The following is an 18223-nucleotide window of genomic DNA, read 5'->3' on the forward strand; positions in this document are numbered from 1 at the left end:
TCCTGCTACCAAAGACCGAGCTTTGCATTACTCTAATGTCCAAAATTGGTGCTCGTGGTGCAACTAAACTCCTATCTATCCATACATAGCCAAAATGGTGTCACTCCAAAGTGGTGACACTAGTTCATTTGATTTTAATAGTTTCAGACCAGGGCATTACCACCATCGCTATCCTATTAATAGGGTCTTTATGGTTTCTTCATCCTTCTCCTTTTCTCGGCACGGGTTTTGATTGGGCATTCTGGGCTACAGCCTTGATCGGCTAATAGTTCTACAATGCGAGAGGGATCATCTTCTTCGTTGCCCTTCGCCATCTCCTCTTTTATCACAATGTCGAATTCCATCTCTCCCTCCTTATCGCACTCTGAACTCTCACTTCATAAATAGCTCTTTTATTCATTTGCCCTTATTCAGCATAATTACCATTAATTTCTTTAGAAAGCCATATTTCTAGGAATGGTTAGCTTCTTTCCTTCGATCAATTATGGCTCTGTAGTGTTGACTAGAGGTAGCTTTTTCACCTTCCTATTGACCACATAACAGTCTTGAAGGATAGGGATCCTCTTCTCCTCATCCATGTTCTCTAGGATGTCATCAATTTCCCCTAAATAAGTGTTCTTAAACACGTTCTGGCATATAATTTTTTTCCCCGCATTCATTTCCCCCATTTCTACCTGAATATCACCAGTAACATGGGGGATATATCAGTGTTGACCATGTGCCTATGACACGCCCTCAAAAAATCACCCCCCAAGATTTTCTCCACTGCATGGATGACCAGATAGTAAGTGGAGTTAAGGATGCTTATGAGTCTTATCTCAGAGACTTCCCCCAAAAATGACATCTGATGTTTATTGTAGACAAGCCTAATGAGTGTGTCTATAGTTGATGACATACTCTGATCACTCAGTTTGATATGCATGAGTCACTAGTAGAGTTGCAGAGGGGTATAAATAGCATTGAGCTATCTGTCATCAAAGTTCGATAGCCACATTTTCACATGTTCTTTCTATAATGTCACCTTCGTTTGGCCATCGTAGTGTAAATCTACTCATATCAGCAAATGAGACGAGTGATTAATGTTTACCTACTGCATGACATGCATAAGATTTCTCTGTGCCTAGCGATGATATTTACAGCCCAAAGGCTATGTTGGCCAATGCCAAATTACACCTAATCTCTTGGGAAACCTTCCATTATCGTGATGACTCTAAACTCCTAAGGTCTATTAGAAATTTCCTTAATCAGCCTTAGCCACCTCTTCAATTTCCAATATGGAATTGAATTCCTTGCCTACTTGCATTAATCGTGATGACGGAGCCTCCTTCAAGATTTACAACCCAAACTTAAGTCTCGATAGAGCAACTCTAAATTTGGTCTCATTATTGGTCATCACTCTCAGATGTTCAAATGAACCTCAATTAGAGTTTTACCCTCATTGTATCTCGCTATACATGTTGTCCCACTTTTAACCTTGAATTCCCATTTAATTCATTTATATGCATCTAATATTTGACTCGGTTCATTTGACATTATCTGTTGGATTACTAGGAAGATTAGCCTTCCCAACCTCATTAATAAGGGGAGCTTTAAGGTCCATAAATGATTTGGTCATCTCGTCATCCCAATTTGTGAAAATACTCTCTCTCAATGTCTACTTCATGTAGCTATTGTGAGTAGCTTCACCACTAGCCCTTCAATTTTAGCTTTCACCTCAATTTCTACTATTCCTAGGCATTGGAATATCCTCCTATTTTGTTCCTTTTGTATGCAGCCAAACAACGTCTTCTTCTTTTTACTAGTTTCCCAAATAACTCTTATTTTACTAACAATGTCTTCTTTTAAAGTTGTTAGTTGTTTTGACATTGCCTAGGTTCATCCACCTTGGTCTTGCAGAGCCAAAAGTGTAGGAGATCTCAGTCATTTGTGACTAAGTCTTGTTCATTGGCCAAATCCTTCCCCGAGTTTGTCAATGAGTTAGTCACTTAGGAATGAGAAGAAATTTGAGGGGAAGTGTAGGTTTCTTACTGAGTCTTTGTGAAGACTCATTTTTACAATGTTGCCATGTAGCTCACTATTATCATGAGGTTGGCTAAGAAGAAGTTCGAAAGGTTCATAGATGATGATACCAACAAAGTATACTTGTCTTAGTTTTCCCATGAATACACTTGGGCTACATATAGAGAAGAAAGAACACCGTTTGGGAACACTGTGGAAACCTTTATCAAAGAGCTTAATCAAGGTAGCAAGATGGAGGAACAACAATAGCTTCATCAAGTAGCAGTGGTAGTGGAACCTATAGTTACTAAACTACTAAATTGGAATAGAAACATTGTATGGATAGAAGGCCCTCTAGGATGGGCAACATGGATGGATGATTGGTCAGGCAAATGAACTAAAGATCTAATTTTGTAAACAATTTATTATTTTTTTGTGTATATGAGAAACAAGTATATAATCTAATGTGATAATAATGTATCTATGTAAGTTGTTGATATTGTCTCTTTGTAGGACAAATATAACTATGGCTACTACTGGTCCAATCTATTGTATTGTACTATTTATCTATTATACTTAATATAATAAAAAATCAATACAAAACCTGTATAATAATATTTAAACTTGTTATCGGATAAAATATGTTAAAAAATGATAAATTAGAAAGGAATGAGTAAAATAAACCTACATTTATACAAAATTAATGTAAAAAATATAAAATAAGTTACTTGAATAACACAACCATTTATTTATGCTATATAAAAAAATTGTTGTATTAATCCATATAAAATTTTTATATTTATACCAAATATCCAAATGGGGAAACTTGTATAAATCATGTCTATCCTTGAACAAGTTCACTACGGATATTGAGAAGTCTTAGGAGTATAAGGATCAGTTAGAAAGAATATCTCAGTTCGTTGATCCTTTGACAATCTCTTTGAGAAATCATGAAAATCAGGCAATATCATTGCTTGAGAAGATCCAGAGTCTAAGCCACAATTGAGAAAGGATAATTGGGAAAGTTGGAGAACTTAGGAGCCACATTGTTCCTAGGTTGGATATAATGCTTACTGCCTTGCATGATGCTCATAATGCTCTGACTGCAAGTGAATCAGAATATCTTAAGATTATAGAAGCACAAGCTTATCTTTTCAATGATCTTATAACTAGTTTTGATAACCTACATAAGGGTTTGGATAGTTACCTAAATGCATTAAAAAATTCCTATACAAATATTGTCAAGTTTTTGTGAGTTAAGTTTGTGTGTACATATGGAAATAAGATTTTTGGCTAGAACTTTTGGTTTCCAGAACCCTACCTTTACCATTGATGTCAAAAGGAGACAGAAGAGAAGTGAAAAATGATGTTCTTAGGGGGAGTTCCTTGATTCTTTAATTCTTTGGAATCCAAAGATTAGATTTTTCATTGCAATGTACAATATTTGGGTTTTGGTCTGACAATTAGTCATTTTTGACTAAGTGTTGCTATGAATACCAAAGGGAGAGATTGTTGGCAAGAGACACTACATGAATGTTCAGATGTTGTCAGTGATGGAAACTAGAGTCAAATATTCAATCCGGAGTCGATGTTTCGATCATTCTGAAAGATTGATTGAGTACTGGTAAGGTTTGATGGATAAAATAGGACATTTGACAGAGTGTATAGTGTGTTAGTTTGTGGATCATTTTGGTCAATTATTTAGTGTTGTAGATCTTAGAGAATCATTGTGGTCATTTAAATTGTCCTACTCCAGGTTTTTGGCCTCTAGTGCTGAGTTTTGTGGAAGTTGGAAGATCCGGTAGACATGTTTCTGGTTAGAATAGTGTTCATCAATAGTTATGTGTGGGAACTCATTGTGTGGATCTTGCGGATCGATTTTAGCAGTTCTTTGTGTGTTTAATCCTGATGATGAGCCTATAATGGGGAAGAATGTTGCCAATTTATTCTAGTTTGCATGATTGGTTTTGAACAGATTGAGCTTACTTGTGTATACGTTCCATCACTTGCATATTGTTCTTGAAGCCCACATGTAGGTGATCTTATTTGATGATGCAGATATGTAAGACCAATTGATATGATCATTTTTGGCATCAATGGTTATGTACAAGGTGTGTATAATCGATTACGCATAGTTTCACATGTGCAAGGTAACAATTTATGCTCTAACACATTGCAAAATATCAGAACAAAGCAGTGTTGTAGAGTTTAGTAAGATAAAGAGTTTTGTGCCTAACTAGAACTATTTTTGGTATTTGTAGATGTTTTTTACTAGTTCAAACACTCAAATTATCTTATGTAATCATTTTTAAGGTAGTGAGTCTTTAAGGGTTGTATCCCTTATTGTAATTGAGCAGTGAGTTCTAGGTAGTGTGCTTGAATGCATGTGCATTCCCCTTATGTAATATTTGTATACTTCTACAAGAGTATATTAATATTCTGGGTTTGAATCCCATCATGGTTTTTCCTGTAATCAGGTTTTGTTAGAAATTACGATCTTAGGATACTAATCATTATAAATAAGATCATAAAGTAAATGAAATGAGAAATATAAATCCATAAATGTACAGATTACACAAGATATACATGGGGAAAACCCTTTGGGGTGAAAAAACCCCATAAAGAATCATTTAATTAAAACACTTACAAATATAGTCTATCATAAAATAGACATGAATGCGGGGATACTCCAATACTTCCACATGGCCGATAATACCTCTTGTGCATAGGGATGCAACTCACCATAAAGCTCCAAGTTCACACATCTCTCAAATGAGAGAGAACCTCCTTAAATATAGGACAAAGGGTGGCTTCACTAGTCACACCTTTTCAATAACCCTCACTCATAAATAATTAATAATCTAATAATTATTAGATTATAATTATTATAAATGGGATATGCTTATAAAGCATATAATATATAAGGTTTTTTAACCTTATATTAGAAAATTATATATAATTGTTATAAGGATGTGATCCCTAATAACATTATGTTCTTGCACTCCCCCTTAATGTTAGTAGGGGATCACATGTCAATTTCCATAAAAGAAAAAATGAAGTACCCTAGTAACATAGGTCTTCTTTGATAGTGATAAACAGGGACACAAATATATGCTAGCATGAAGATCATATATTTCGGATTACATGAAAGTCATCTTATCATAATTTATAATCCCAGTGTTTTGAAAATGATGCTGTGAGGTCTTAAAAAATTATATTGGAGCCGCAGTATCCTCAAATTAGCCTCTCCCCAAGTTCATTACATAGGGCCTGTAGGACTTAATACAATGATTTTACAAGTGGAAGATTTACAAGGAGAAGAATTTACAATATTCCCGTAGGACTTATGCACAAATGTGCCTATAGGATTTACTAATGTCTACCTGCAACATTTAAACAAAAAAGGACTTACATATGCCTATATGCGGGCTTAAAGGATTTATCCACTAGGTGGTGTCATTGACATGTACACTCCCCCACAATGGTATCACCCAAGGCCAAACATTATTTGAATTTGGAGCAATATAGTGCCTAAAGGTCTTATGCCTATTAGGTCTTACATCTAGGATTTAGCCACTAGGTGGTGTCATGTACAATCCCTCTTAATGGCATCACTTCAAAGCCAATCACTACATAGAGTATTTCAAAGTGATGGCTAAAATTACAATATATAGTATGTCCTCATGATCTTCAAAGTGTCATTATAGAATGATTCCACTTGAGTGAGATGTTGATCATCTTCAAGATTCCTTTATTATGGAATACTATCACTTGAGTGAGGTGCCCATGATCTTCAATGTTCATCTTGATCTTGAGAAATGATATTGTTTGGAAAGAGTTAAATATAACTAAGTAAGATGGTACTTTAACATGTATCCAACTATAATTCTTCCATAAATCTACAAAGCTATATTTATTCTTCAAGAGCTACTTCCATATTTCACCCTTTTGATTCAAAGACACATAGAAGATAGCCTTTTTATTAAGATGTGGCACCATCCATGTAAGAGCACCTGCAGCATATATTTTGAAGGCATAATCTCACCATACAAGAAACAATATAGTTAGTAATATAGTAATCAGTTAAACTTGTTTCATGGTGCAATAAAAATAAAACAAAACAAAAAACATAATATTATGAATTTTTCATTTGCCAAAGATCATATTATATTCCGCATAAATATAAAATATAGTCCAATGATTGGTAGTAAGAGGACGAATAAATCTTTTCATGAGAATAGACATGGATAATTAATTATCTTGTTTGTAAATAGACATACCACTACATATAGTAATGACCCATAAAAGAATTAGGCAATGGGTGAGCTATCCTTTCTATGTTATTTCCCCATATAGTTTATAAGGGTGATAGCCACCCATTATAAGATCGATATAAGGTATTTCATTTTTCATAATATAATAATTAAAAAATGGATCAAATACAAAATAAAACAACAATTCTCTTTGATCTCCAAAAATTCTAATGATAATTTTTACAAATTTACTTATGCATATTTAATAGCCTTTATATTTCATAGGTGAATATTTTATCCTCTATCCATAGATGATCATTATTATAATATAATAGTAAATCATTGTTCATCAAACATAGTGCAAGTAGGAATATCCTCAATGATAATATAATCCATATCAAATGCAAATAGAAAATTAATTCAGGATAATTCATGATGTTCCTTCCCTTTTTTCCTACTAGTTCATATGTGACTTTTTAAATTCAACTTAAGCACTAGTATAGATAATAATAAGTAATTTAGAAGGGCCACTTGAAGGGCATGGGACACATTGATTGAAAAATGATTCCATGGGTCTTAAATATATATGAAGACATCCTTTTCTTTATTGTATTTTTTTTTAAATATTGAAAGTAGATGGGAAATGTCATAGGTAGACAAATTATATGATAATGACAATGGATACCAAAAATTACCCTATCAAAATATAGTTTAAGATATTCCCATAATAATAACTTTCCAATTAAAATTACAAAGAGACGTCAAGTATATGGCTTTCTTCTACATACCATTAGGTCAATTTATATGCTTAGAAGGGGTGTAGATTTTGATATATCATTATTTTGGTAGACCTAATTCAATATCTTCTATAAAAAGCACAAGAAATTTTGAAAGAGACTAGGGCATTACTGAACATGAGATTGAAACTATCATTTAGAATTGTTATGAAATTAATCTCATATTAACAAAAATAACGTAGATTATACTCCATAATCTTAAAATAACTTCAAGTATATCATATTTATGAAATTAAAAGCAGTTATATGAGAACAATGATGCATCATAAACTCTAAAAAGAATTATTGGTCATTATTTTTCAGAGTAAAATACTTTGATTAGACACGAACTTCCCAAAATATAGAATCTTCCACGTGGACACAAATTTATTTAAAAAAAAGATTATGCCATCTCATCACTACCATGTAGAATGCCACCTCACCAAGAAGAACCACAAAATGAATGGAAACTTAAGAAATTAACAAGTTAAAATAAATATACTAACCAATATTAAAACTCCAAGGTTGAAACACCTTATCCCAGCATACCTTACAAATACATTGCACATAATCAATTATACAAATGATGCAATAGACATACCAATCAAATGCCAATTGGAAACATGGTTTGTCCAGCATAGGAATTTGCACCATTTCACAATAACATTGACTGATCACTGATAGTGAGAAGATATGTATGAGGCCGACATGAATACAAAACCAATAAGTAAAAGAGCCTATAAAGGCATGAAGCCGTAGAGAGATTTGGATCTACCCGAATTCTGCTATAATGTAAAACCCTGACCATTCATAAACCTATCATCAAGTGCATGTAAAGCGATGGAGTGTTGACAAATATCTGAGAATCCTTGATGGATAAGGTGTGAAAAATGTATTACAATTATTGACTATCAATCTCCTATCTATATGGATTATTTGACTGCTGAAAAATTAATTCACAGCTAATATCAAAATTAACATAACTGCAATTTCACAAATAAAAACACAGGAACAAAAAATCTGTAAAATAATAAACACGATATTTTTGGACAAATTGTCCCTAGAAAGACCCCAAAGGGAAAACCAGTTCTCTAGGAGAGAAATTATATTTAACTTCAGCAAATCAAGAGATACATATGTTGCTTGCCTCTTATAGGCAGAGCTCCGACAATATTTTATCTCTAAAAATTCTTCCCTCAATTTTTACTGCTGCAATTCCTCTATTATTGTATCCTATGCTTTCACTACACCTTTGCTATCACTGCAAATATGTTTCCTGTCACTACAAATCTGTTTACAAAATTATGTTTCCATATACCCTTTGATCCCCTTTTATAATATTCTCATTGTGCAACCAATGGCCGCGATTAATCTTAATCGACGACTAAGATTATTCTGGACTCTAATTAATAATTTCCCAAAAGTCTATAATTAATAACTTTTTAGAAACTTATAATAAACATCTTTCTTAAAAATTCTAATTAAAAACTTTCTAGAAGTCCCTAGGAAAATCAAATTATTTCTAAATCTGGGTATTGAAAGAACTATTCGAGCTACCCAATCTAACACTTCCTCTTAGCGAAGAAGGTGTTTTGCATAACACCCAACTTATCTCTAAAGAAGATGATTTTTGCCTTCCCTAATGCCTTTGTCAAGATGTCTACTACCTATTAATCTGTAGGTATTTACTGTAGCTGAACAATCCTCTATTTTACGCAATCCCTGATGAAGTGATACCTGATGTATATATGCTTAGACTTGTCGTGAAACACCCAATTCTCAGATAATTTGATGCAATTTTGATTGTCATAATGTATCACCATAGTCTCAACCTTCTGACCAGACAAGGCTACTAGCAGCTTTCAAAGCCAAATAGCCTGATAAGTTTCCATGTTAGCTATTATGTATTCTACTTCTACAGAACTCAGAGCCATGGACTTCTACTTCCTATTGCACCAAGAGACAACTCTTGATCCCAAACTAAAGCAACACCCTAAACTTATTTTCCTATCCATTGTACTACCTTCCCAGTCTACGTCAGTAAATCCTATCAACTTGATTCCATCACCTAGAGCATATCTAGTTCTATACCTGATTGTACTAGGAAAATAGCACAACACATGCTTTGTCGTTGTCCAATGAACTCTCTTTGGCTCAACCATAAACTGACTAAGAGAGTTTACTGCAAAGGATATATCTAGTCTAGTGTCGACCAAATACATGAGAGAACCAATCAACTTCTTGTATAAGGTGAGGTCTACATCCTTCTCACTGGATGTGGCTACCTTCTTCCAATTCATGATCATGGATGTAGACATGCCTCTAAAATCCTCCATCTCAAACTTCCTTGAGATTTCAATGCAGTATTTCCCTTGCCCAAGGAAAATCTCCCCATCTATCTGCCACACCTCCATGCCTAGAAATTGGTGTGTAAGTCCCAAATCCTTCATCTCAAACTCTGCTGCAAGGTCCCTTTTACACTCCTCTATGAGCCCTAATGAACTTGTTAGAAAAAAGTCGTCTACATATAGAACAAGAATGATAACCTCACCCCGAACCACCAAGTAGTAGAGGTTAGCATCTGCCTCACTCTTCATGAAGCCCATTCCCTACAAGTAACTATCAATGCACTCATACCGCGCCTTGGGAGCGTACTTGAGCCCGTACAAATCTCTCTTCAATCTGCATACATGGGTCTTGACGTTGTATGCTACAAATCCTTCTAGTTGTTCTATGTATACCTCTTCTATCAACTCTCCATTAAGAAAAGTCTCATTGACATCCATTAGATGGATCTGCCATCCCATGTATGCTACAAGTGAGATGACAGCTCATATAGAAGTATACCTGGCCACTAGAGCGAATGTCTCCTCATAGTCTATTCCCTCCTTTTGAGAGAACCTCTTAGACACAAACCTTGCCTTGTATTTCTTGATGATACCATCTGCACCATGCTTGATCTTATAGATCCAACATGATCCAATCACTGCCCTATCTATTGGTCTAGGAACAACCTCCCACACATGGTTTTTCATTATTGAGGTATACTCCTCAACCATCACATCTCACCACACCTATTGTTGTGCAACCTCCTGATAACTAGAACGCTTGTCATCTACCAACTCATTGATTAAAGCCATATAGTCATTAATTCTAGTAGGTTGTCTTTGTTGTCTATTGCTTGTCCTAGGAGCACCCACAAACTCTTGTGTATCCCTATGTGTTTGTTGAACCTCACGATTCCTGCTACCAACTGTAGAGGATGAAATATCAACCCCAATGTCTTCCTACCGCATCTCTTGGATTTGCTGCATTTGTTGCTCCATATTTTTGGAACTCAACACTAGAACCTGTGCTTGTGCTAGTAACTGTACTCGTGCTTTGCTTCCACTGAGCCTGTTGAACGATCCTTGTAGCTTTTGTTGGCTTCTCACTCTCATCATCTATTGGTAAATATTTGGACCTCACAAATGCCTTGTCCTCCATGAATTTGACATCACACCCTACTATAATCCTCCCGATCTCTAGAATAAATATCTGATATGCCTTTGAGGTCTTGCTATACCCCACAAAGTACCCCATCTCTGTAGTCTTATCTAACTTGGTATTTGTATCCACTAGAATGTGACAATACACCAAACTCCCAAATATCTTGAAGTGACTGACGTCAGGGTTCTTCCTAGTCAATGCTTCCTCTAGTGTCATCTTCCCTAGTACCTTATGTGGAACCATGTTCTATATGTATATTATCATATTGCATGCCTTTACCCATAGGTAACATGACATATCTTGGTCATACAACATAGCCCTTGCTACCTCCGATATAGAATGATTCTTCCTCTCAACAACCCCATTCTACTACGGGTTGTAAGGAATGGTCCACCCTCTCTTGATTCCTTCCTTGGTATAGAATTCCTAGAACTCTTTCCCTTTGTACTCGTCTCCATTGTCTGATCAAAGAACCTTCACCTTCCTGCTTGCCGAATTCTCCACAAGAGCTTTGAACTCTTGGAAGCGACTGAAGACCTCATCCTTTGTCTTCAAGAATTATATCCAAGTCTTTCTAGAGAAATCATCAATAAAAGTTACAAAGTATTCGTATCCTATGAGAGATTTAATCGACATCAATCCACACATGTCTGAATGTACTAGATCAAGAACACCCTTGGATGTGGTGTCACTCCTTGGAAAAGCTTCTTTCACAAACTTCCCCAACACACATCCCTTACATATATCATCATTATTTGTGCTCATGTCTGGAACTCCTGTCATTGTTTCATGAAGCAATTTAAGTGATCCATGATATATATGGTCGATAATCCTATACCACAGCTCTCCTTGAGCTCTAGGATTACTGTTGCTCAGAAGTGCCTTAGGAGTGTTAGACTGCAACCCAGAAAGTTGACAACTCCTAACTCCAATAACTATGGGCGATTTACAATCCTTATCCTTGATTAACACATGCGCCCCTCTAAAAAGTACATTGTACCCTTTATCCTCAAGGACAAATACATAAATCAGATTCATACCCAAGCCTAACATATACAACACATCATGAATGGGAATCGATTTTCCATTCTCCCTTTGAAATAAAATAGTCACTTTCGCAACTGGATTAAGTTTGGAGTTTTTCCTCATAGAAATCTAAATTTTGACGTCCTCCTTATAAATGGAAAAGTACTCTCTAACTCCTATCATATGAAATGACACCCCATTGTCTATATACAAAACACCTTCTGAGGTTGAGCTAGTTAGACAAGCTATGAGAGAAAACTCATCCTCCATTCTACTAGAAATATTATCTACACTTATTGAAGTTGTCGTATGCTTATTTTGTTTCTTTTCATTTTTCTTCCTATTTTGGCAATCATTGACATAGTGGCCAAATTCATGAAAACCATAGCATTTGATCTTAGACAAATCCTTTCTCTTCTTCTCATCTTTTGGATTCTATCCTTCATTATACCCCTTCTTTGCTTTCCCTTTTCCTGCTAGGGCTACATTTTCTTGTTCCACCTCACTTTTCTGACTTTTACTGCTGGTTCCATTGACAAGACTTAGTCTAAGCTCCTCCTAAGTGAAATCACTCCAAGGTCGATCCTAACTTAGTAAGGTGTCTCGTCCATTAATAACTTGAACAAAGACATCCCACTTCTTAGTAAACCCATTTAGGGCTATGCATAGTAGCCCATCATCATTTGGTTTATCTCCGATAATTGCTAACTCATCCTTGACAAGTATAAGTCTAGTGAGGTAACTTGTGACATCTTCTCCCTTATTCATCCGGGTATTCCTCAACTTCTCCCTAAGAATCAATTTTCAGTTAGTGGTAGCATTTTGGTATAGATTCAGAATGGTGTCCCACATCTTCTTCATTGTATCTAACTCTACGATATGCAAAAGTATATGATCCTTAACACCGTCAAGGATTAGCCTCCTCGCCTTGGAATCATCGGGTATGTGCAAGCTAATGAGTCACAAATTCACGGAAGTCTGCGCGTTGGAAAATGCGCTCCGCAAAACGGGCCCCCGTTTTTAAAAAACGGGGGCCCGTTAATGGTTCGGGCTCCCGAGCCGAAAGGTCACGGGGTGCCGAAGCCAGATAAAACGGGCCCCCGTTTTTTAATAAACGGGCCCCCGTTTTTAAACAAAACGGGCCCCCGTTTTTAAAAAAAACGGGGGCCCGTTTTTAAAAAACGGGGGCCCGTTTTGAAAAGCTATTTTTACCCTTTTTTTGGGATAATTTTTCATTTTACTGTTGCACAAGAAGATATCGAAAACGGGCCCCCGTGTTGTGGTTTCCACTTCAAACCTCCACCACTATCACAGGTGCACATTCTGTCACCTATTTTCACAGTTCATAATTTTCTTGTATATTTTTCTCTTTTTTTGGTGTATTATTTAGTTTTTTTTTTATTATTTTAGTTTTTTTTAATAGTAGCATATAAATAAATTATTTTTTATATTTGTAAATTCTTTATTTTGATGTAAAATATTTTTGAACAGTTAACCCTAAACCGTAATCAACAAATTTAGAAACCAAAACCAAACCTAGATAATTAACAAAATGAAATCGACACAAACAAAAAACCAAAAATGAAATGGGAACAAAAACAAAAACGTTCGAAAATGAAATCAACACAAACAAAAAACTGAAAATGAAATGGAAACAAAAACAAAAACATTCGAAAATGAAATCAACACAAACAAAAAACCAAAAATGAAATGGAAACAAAAACAAAAATGTTCGAAAATGAAATTGACATAAAACCGAACATATGTACCTAAATTGTTCTTAATCCTCATTAGGCAATACAAAAGTTACCACTAAATTAGTATAACCTTAAAAGTAATTAACATTAAGTTTTTCAAATTTTAGATATGAAAGTTTAGGCTTAGGTTTATGCCATGTCATGGCATAAAGGTCCTATTATGTCATGTGATGGTATAAAAGGATCAATTATGGACACAATTTTAGAGCAAAACTAGATAAGTTACTAAAATTGGAGTTTGGTTTACATAGGTTCATAAAGGAAGCTAATATGCCAAATATATAATTCATTAATACAAAATAAAAAATATTCTTGATTTATAATGTTGATTGATAATGAGTTTTCTAAATGGGGTGCTCATTATATATACATCTGAAAGATTTGAAAAATATAATTCCCAAGAAGTATTTTGAATATACAATTGAGGATATATATAATCTCATGGTTAAAGATGCTTAATTTCGATGAAAGTTATTTTTTGTATTACTATGTAAGAAATCCATAAATGGAATGAAAGTAAGACATGGCCATCTAGCATAGATCATCTTATATGTTGAAGGAGTATTTTGAGTTATATTAGAATTATTTGATGTGATTAAGTCCTAATTTTAGGATATGTAGAGTTCTTTTACTTTTAAGGTTGAAATAAAACATGGTGATTATGTTTTATTATCACTTTTATGCTTAACCTAGGTAAAAGTTTTAATGGAATTATTTTCATATTTAGATATATAGATCACAACTTATTATTATTTGTATGTTTCTTGTTTCTTTGAAAGAAATGCATATTGATTTATTTATAAGTAATAATTTATCTAATTATGCATTTATGAAATATATAGAAATTGAGATTTTTTTATTGAGGCTAATTAATTTTAAAACTCAATGGTTATATCCACTATCTAATGATGTAATATATCCAATGTTCTCCCCTTCTTACATATATTTGAACAAGAGATGGAATATTTCAAGACTTGAATGCAACCCTTATGTAAACTTTAATGATGTACATCTACTGATCCTCCTCACTAACCAAGAAACACTAGACTAACTCCATTAATGAATATTTCGAATTTAAAACCTATCAAATGTCTATAAAACATGAGAGAACCTAAAGGGTCTATATCCTCCTTGCCTAATGAGAGAGCAACATTTCTTTGAAAGTCCCAATGAGCCTCAAATGATCCTAATGAATGTAGGGCAATCTTAATGAACCTAAGAAAGTCCTAATGAGCCTAAGAAAGCAATAATGAACTTGGGACAATCCTAATGAACCTAGGATAGTCCTAATGAACCTACGATAGTGTAAACAAGCCTAGTATAGTGTAAGAAAAAAACACTACAAAAAAGACCTCAAATGCGTTAAATGAATTTCCCAATAACGCACTCATGTTTATCTTTTTTTGGTCATTTGGCTACCTTTTTTTACAACATCTTGGTGTATACGCCCCTAAGAAGACCTTTTCCTCAAAACTTTCTTGGATCATGAACTCCTCATGTGCACCAAACATTTAAGTTGCCACTTGGAAGCTTCTAATGCACACAATCCTTTCAATCAATCTACTCCATTGATCTCTCAAAACAATCTTAGTATTTAATCCTCTATCCTTCATTTCTTATTGAACTTTGTAAGAGAATTTGTGTATGGATTGATATCTTAAATTTTATAGAAAGATTATATATGAAAACAAATGATTGCGGAGTTTTATAATAAATGATTTATAGGAAATAATATTTTTTGAAGACCTTTTGTAAATTATAATCTTGTGTAGATTTGATTATGGGAGAAATTTAATGGTGAAATATGCTTAACTCTTCAAAAGTTTTGATGTTTTGTCTTTACATGACAACCACTTAGAATATAATATGTTTTAAGTATGTCATTTATAGTCATGGGAGATTAGTTTTTTTTTAAGATTGTTTGAAGACTAATCAATGTAATATGAATTGATGACAATTATCTCAAAACTACGTAATTGAATTCTAATAGATTTATGATGTTTCATTGAAAGTTTTTATTAAGTTTTATGCGCAAATTTTATATTTCAAGATTCAATAGTATGTACATGTATATTTTTTTAAGTTCAATATTATATTATATATTTCATGTGTATCTCATTCAACAACATAGAAATGTTACTATTTATAAATGTTTTTTTTTAATTTAGTAAAATAGATTCTTCTTTGACATAGAGTTGTATATAATTCATGTATATCTTTATATATGCAGGAGTTCTTTGCCATCATGGATGTTTTTGACATAGATGAACTATTAGGTGAAAATCCCCCACCACAACCCCCTCCTCCTCCTCCTCCTCCTCCTCCTCCACCACCACCACCACCACCACCACCACCACCACCACCACAACCCCCTAGATTGGATGAAATTCGTTTAAGAGAACGAATTAATGAAAACCTACAAGTGATTGAACAAAACATTGCTGCTATCCAAAATGAGCAAGTCACGCCACCCCATCTTATAGAGTTTGCAAAATCAATGCAAACTGTTGTCGAGTCAGTTAGATCTGTTGATTCTCAATTAGATCAATTTCATAGACGACGACAAGAGTTGCATGATTTTTATGCCGATGGTTTAACTTATAGACAAATCACAGATTTGAAAATAACCAAAGCTCATTTATGTCCATATTTTACCAACCCAAAAACAAGAGAACCAATGCAACCTAACCAGAAAAGAATTTCAATTAGGTGGTGTGTGCATCCAGAAATGGCTAGATACTTTTGGGATAGATGGTGGATGGTTTTTGATTATCCACCACATCGTAATTATGAGGTCCCTTTTTATTTTTTGAAGAAATTATACTATGAGTTTGTAATGAACCAAAAACCAAATTATTTTGATATTAAGTCATTCCAGGGTGTTGGTCGTGGAATGCCATAGCATAGATTAGGGGCATGGAGTAATAATCCCCTACCGGATCCACCCATAGTTCCACTTGTTGCTCCATCGATTCCTGCAGATGTCCAAAATACATCATTCATTTCGACATTAGATGCTTTGACTTCCCTCACAGGGAACCTGAGTGAGCAAGCTGCTCACATGGCATCTGCTCCTCGATGGATGCCACATATGTGTTCGAGTTGTCATGAGACGTGTGTAGGTCCTACTACTGCTGCAGGATCTACTTCAGTTCCAGATGAGCATGATGCAGCAGATGATAGTATGATGACATCTTATATGGATTTTCTTTGCTCGGATGTTCATCTTGACCAGGTATAGATATATATAATATACATGTACATGTCAATGTTTTTATGTACTTTATTAAATATAGGTATAAACTAAGTGCATCTCTTATTTTATACAATCTAATACTTCATTAAATAAATTTTGTTTATGTAGATAAGGACTATGCCTAATATTAGAGTTAATATTGCATCTACTGGAAGACAACTCGGCACACCTTATGGGGTATAGTATAAATTTCTATCTAGACATTGTACTAGATCTTTTTAAGTTAATATGCTATCGTCGTATATTATATAAATTTTCATGTTGATACATTGAATGCTTCTTTCTCCAGGATTCAGGTCAAGAGGGACCCTCTACATCACATCAAGAAGAGGGTCTGACTATTGTGACACCATCTATGGTATGTATCTTATAATTCTTAACTTAAATATGAACTCTTACAATATTGTAACTTTACTTGAAATTATTTAGTACACATATATATGTTCACTAAATATGATTTCATTAAATGCATGTATGCAGGTGGACACTACCATTAGGATAGGTTATCCTCATAATTTTGATCAGAGCCAATTTGAACGCACATCGACATCCTTTGAGGTATTAATATGTAATACTTAATTTGATCTTATTTTTACTCTTAATTTAAGATTTAATTGGACACTTTGAATTTGACCTTGTACAGGAGTTAGCTAGCACTGCATTTGGTGTTGATACTGCACAAGATACTGCTAGAGGAGATACTGCTACAGGATCTGATGAGCATATGGTAAGTTTGTAACTTAATTTATGAATTCTACTATATTTGATAAATGATTCTTTTAATAGTTAATTTCAAGTAATATTTTAATATTATTTTTTTATTGTACAGCATGAGACAGGTGGATCTGGACCACGTCCCGAGGACAAGAGAGATACTGCTATAGGATCTGATGAGCATATGGTAAGTTTGTAACTTAATTTACGAATTCTACTATATTTGATAAATGATTCTTTTAATAGTTAATTTCAAGTAATATTTTAATATTATTTTTTTATTGTACAGCATGAGACAGGTGGATCTGGACCACGTCCTGGGGACAAGAGAGATACTGCTACAGGATCTGATGAGCATATGGTAAGTTTGTAACTTAATTTACGAATTCTACTATATTTGATAAATGATTCTTTTAATAGTTAATTTCAAGTAATATTTTAATATTATTTTTTTATTGTACAGCATGAGACAGGTGGATCTGGACCACGTCCTAGGGACAAGAGACCACGAGATGTTATTGATGATAGCACTTAGATTTTACTATTTATTTGGCTTTGATATGTACTTTTTTATGGACTTTACACATTTGTTTACACGTGCACATACTTTATATATATGGATAGTTGCATAATAGGATTAGATCATATATATTTTGTGCATACTTTATATATTTTGTGCACATTAGATATTATGTGGAGTGAACATCATGTTACCATCTAGACATATATATGGATTAGATATTATATGGATTATGTGGACTTGAAATTTTACTATTTATTTGGCTCTGATATGTACTATTTTACGGGCTTTACATATTTGTTTACACGTGCACACCCATACTTTATATATATGGATAGTTTCATAATAGGATTAGATCATATATATTATGTGCATACTTTATGTGTATTGTGCGCATTAGATATTATGTGGACTTGAAATTATGTGCACATTAG

At 34.1% G+C, this 18223-nt stretch overlaps 1 protein-coding gene and 1 long non-coding RNA gene across 2 annotated transcripts; one reads left to right on the forward strand and one right to left on the reverse strand.

The window, feature by feature from the left end:
* Positions 1–188: 188 nt before the first annotated feature.
* LOC131067187 (uncharacterized mitochondrial protein AtMg00810-like) lies at positions 189–9633 on the reverse strand. Its single transcript, XM_059217397.1, has 2 exons — positions 9119–9633; positions 189–375 (listed from the first exon to the last, which is right to left on the reverse strand). Exons 1-2 carry the CDS (start codon positions 9631–9633, stop codon positions 189–191), a joined length of 702 nt encoding a protein of 233 aa, XP_059073380.1.
* Positions 9634–17196: 7563 nt separating this feature from the next.
* On the forward strand, positions 17197–17630 carry LOC131874539 (uncharacterized). The gene is made up of 3 exons (XR_009371892.1): positions 17197–17282; positions 17385–17456; positions 17559–17630. It is a non-coding gene; the product is annotated as an uncharacterized LOC131874539 (long non-coding RNA).
* Positions 17631–18223: the final 593 nt, after the last annotated feature.

This window comes from Cryptomeria japonica, chromosome 3, assembly GCF_030272615.1.
Source record: "Cryptomeria japonica chromosome 3, Sugi_1.0, whole genome shotgun sequence".
Lineage (NCBI taxonomy): Eukaryota > Viridiplantae > Streptophyta > Pinopsida > Cupressales > Cupressaceae > Cryptomeria > Cryptomeria japonica.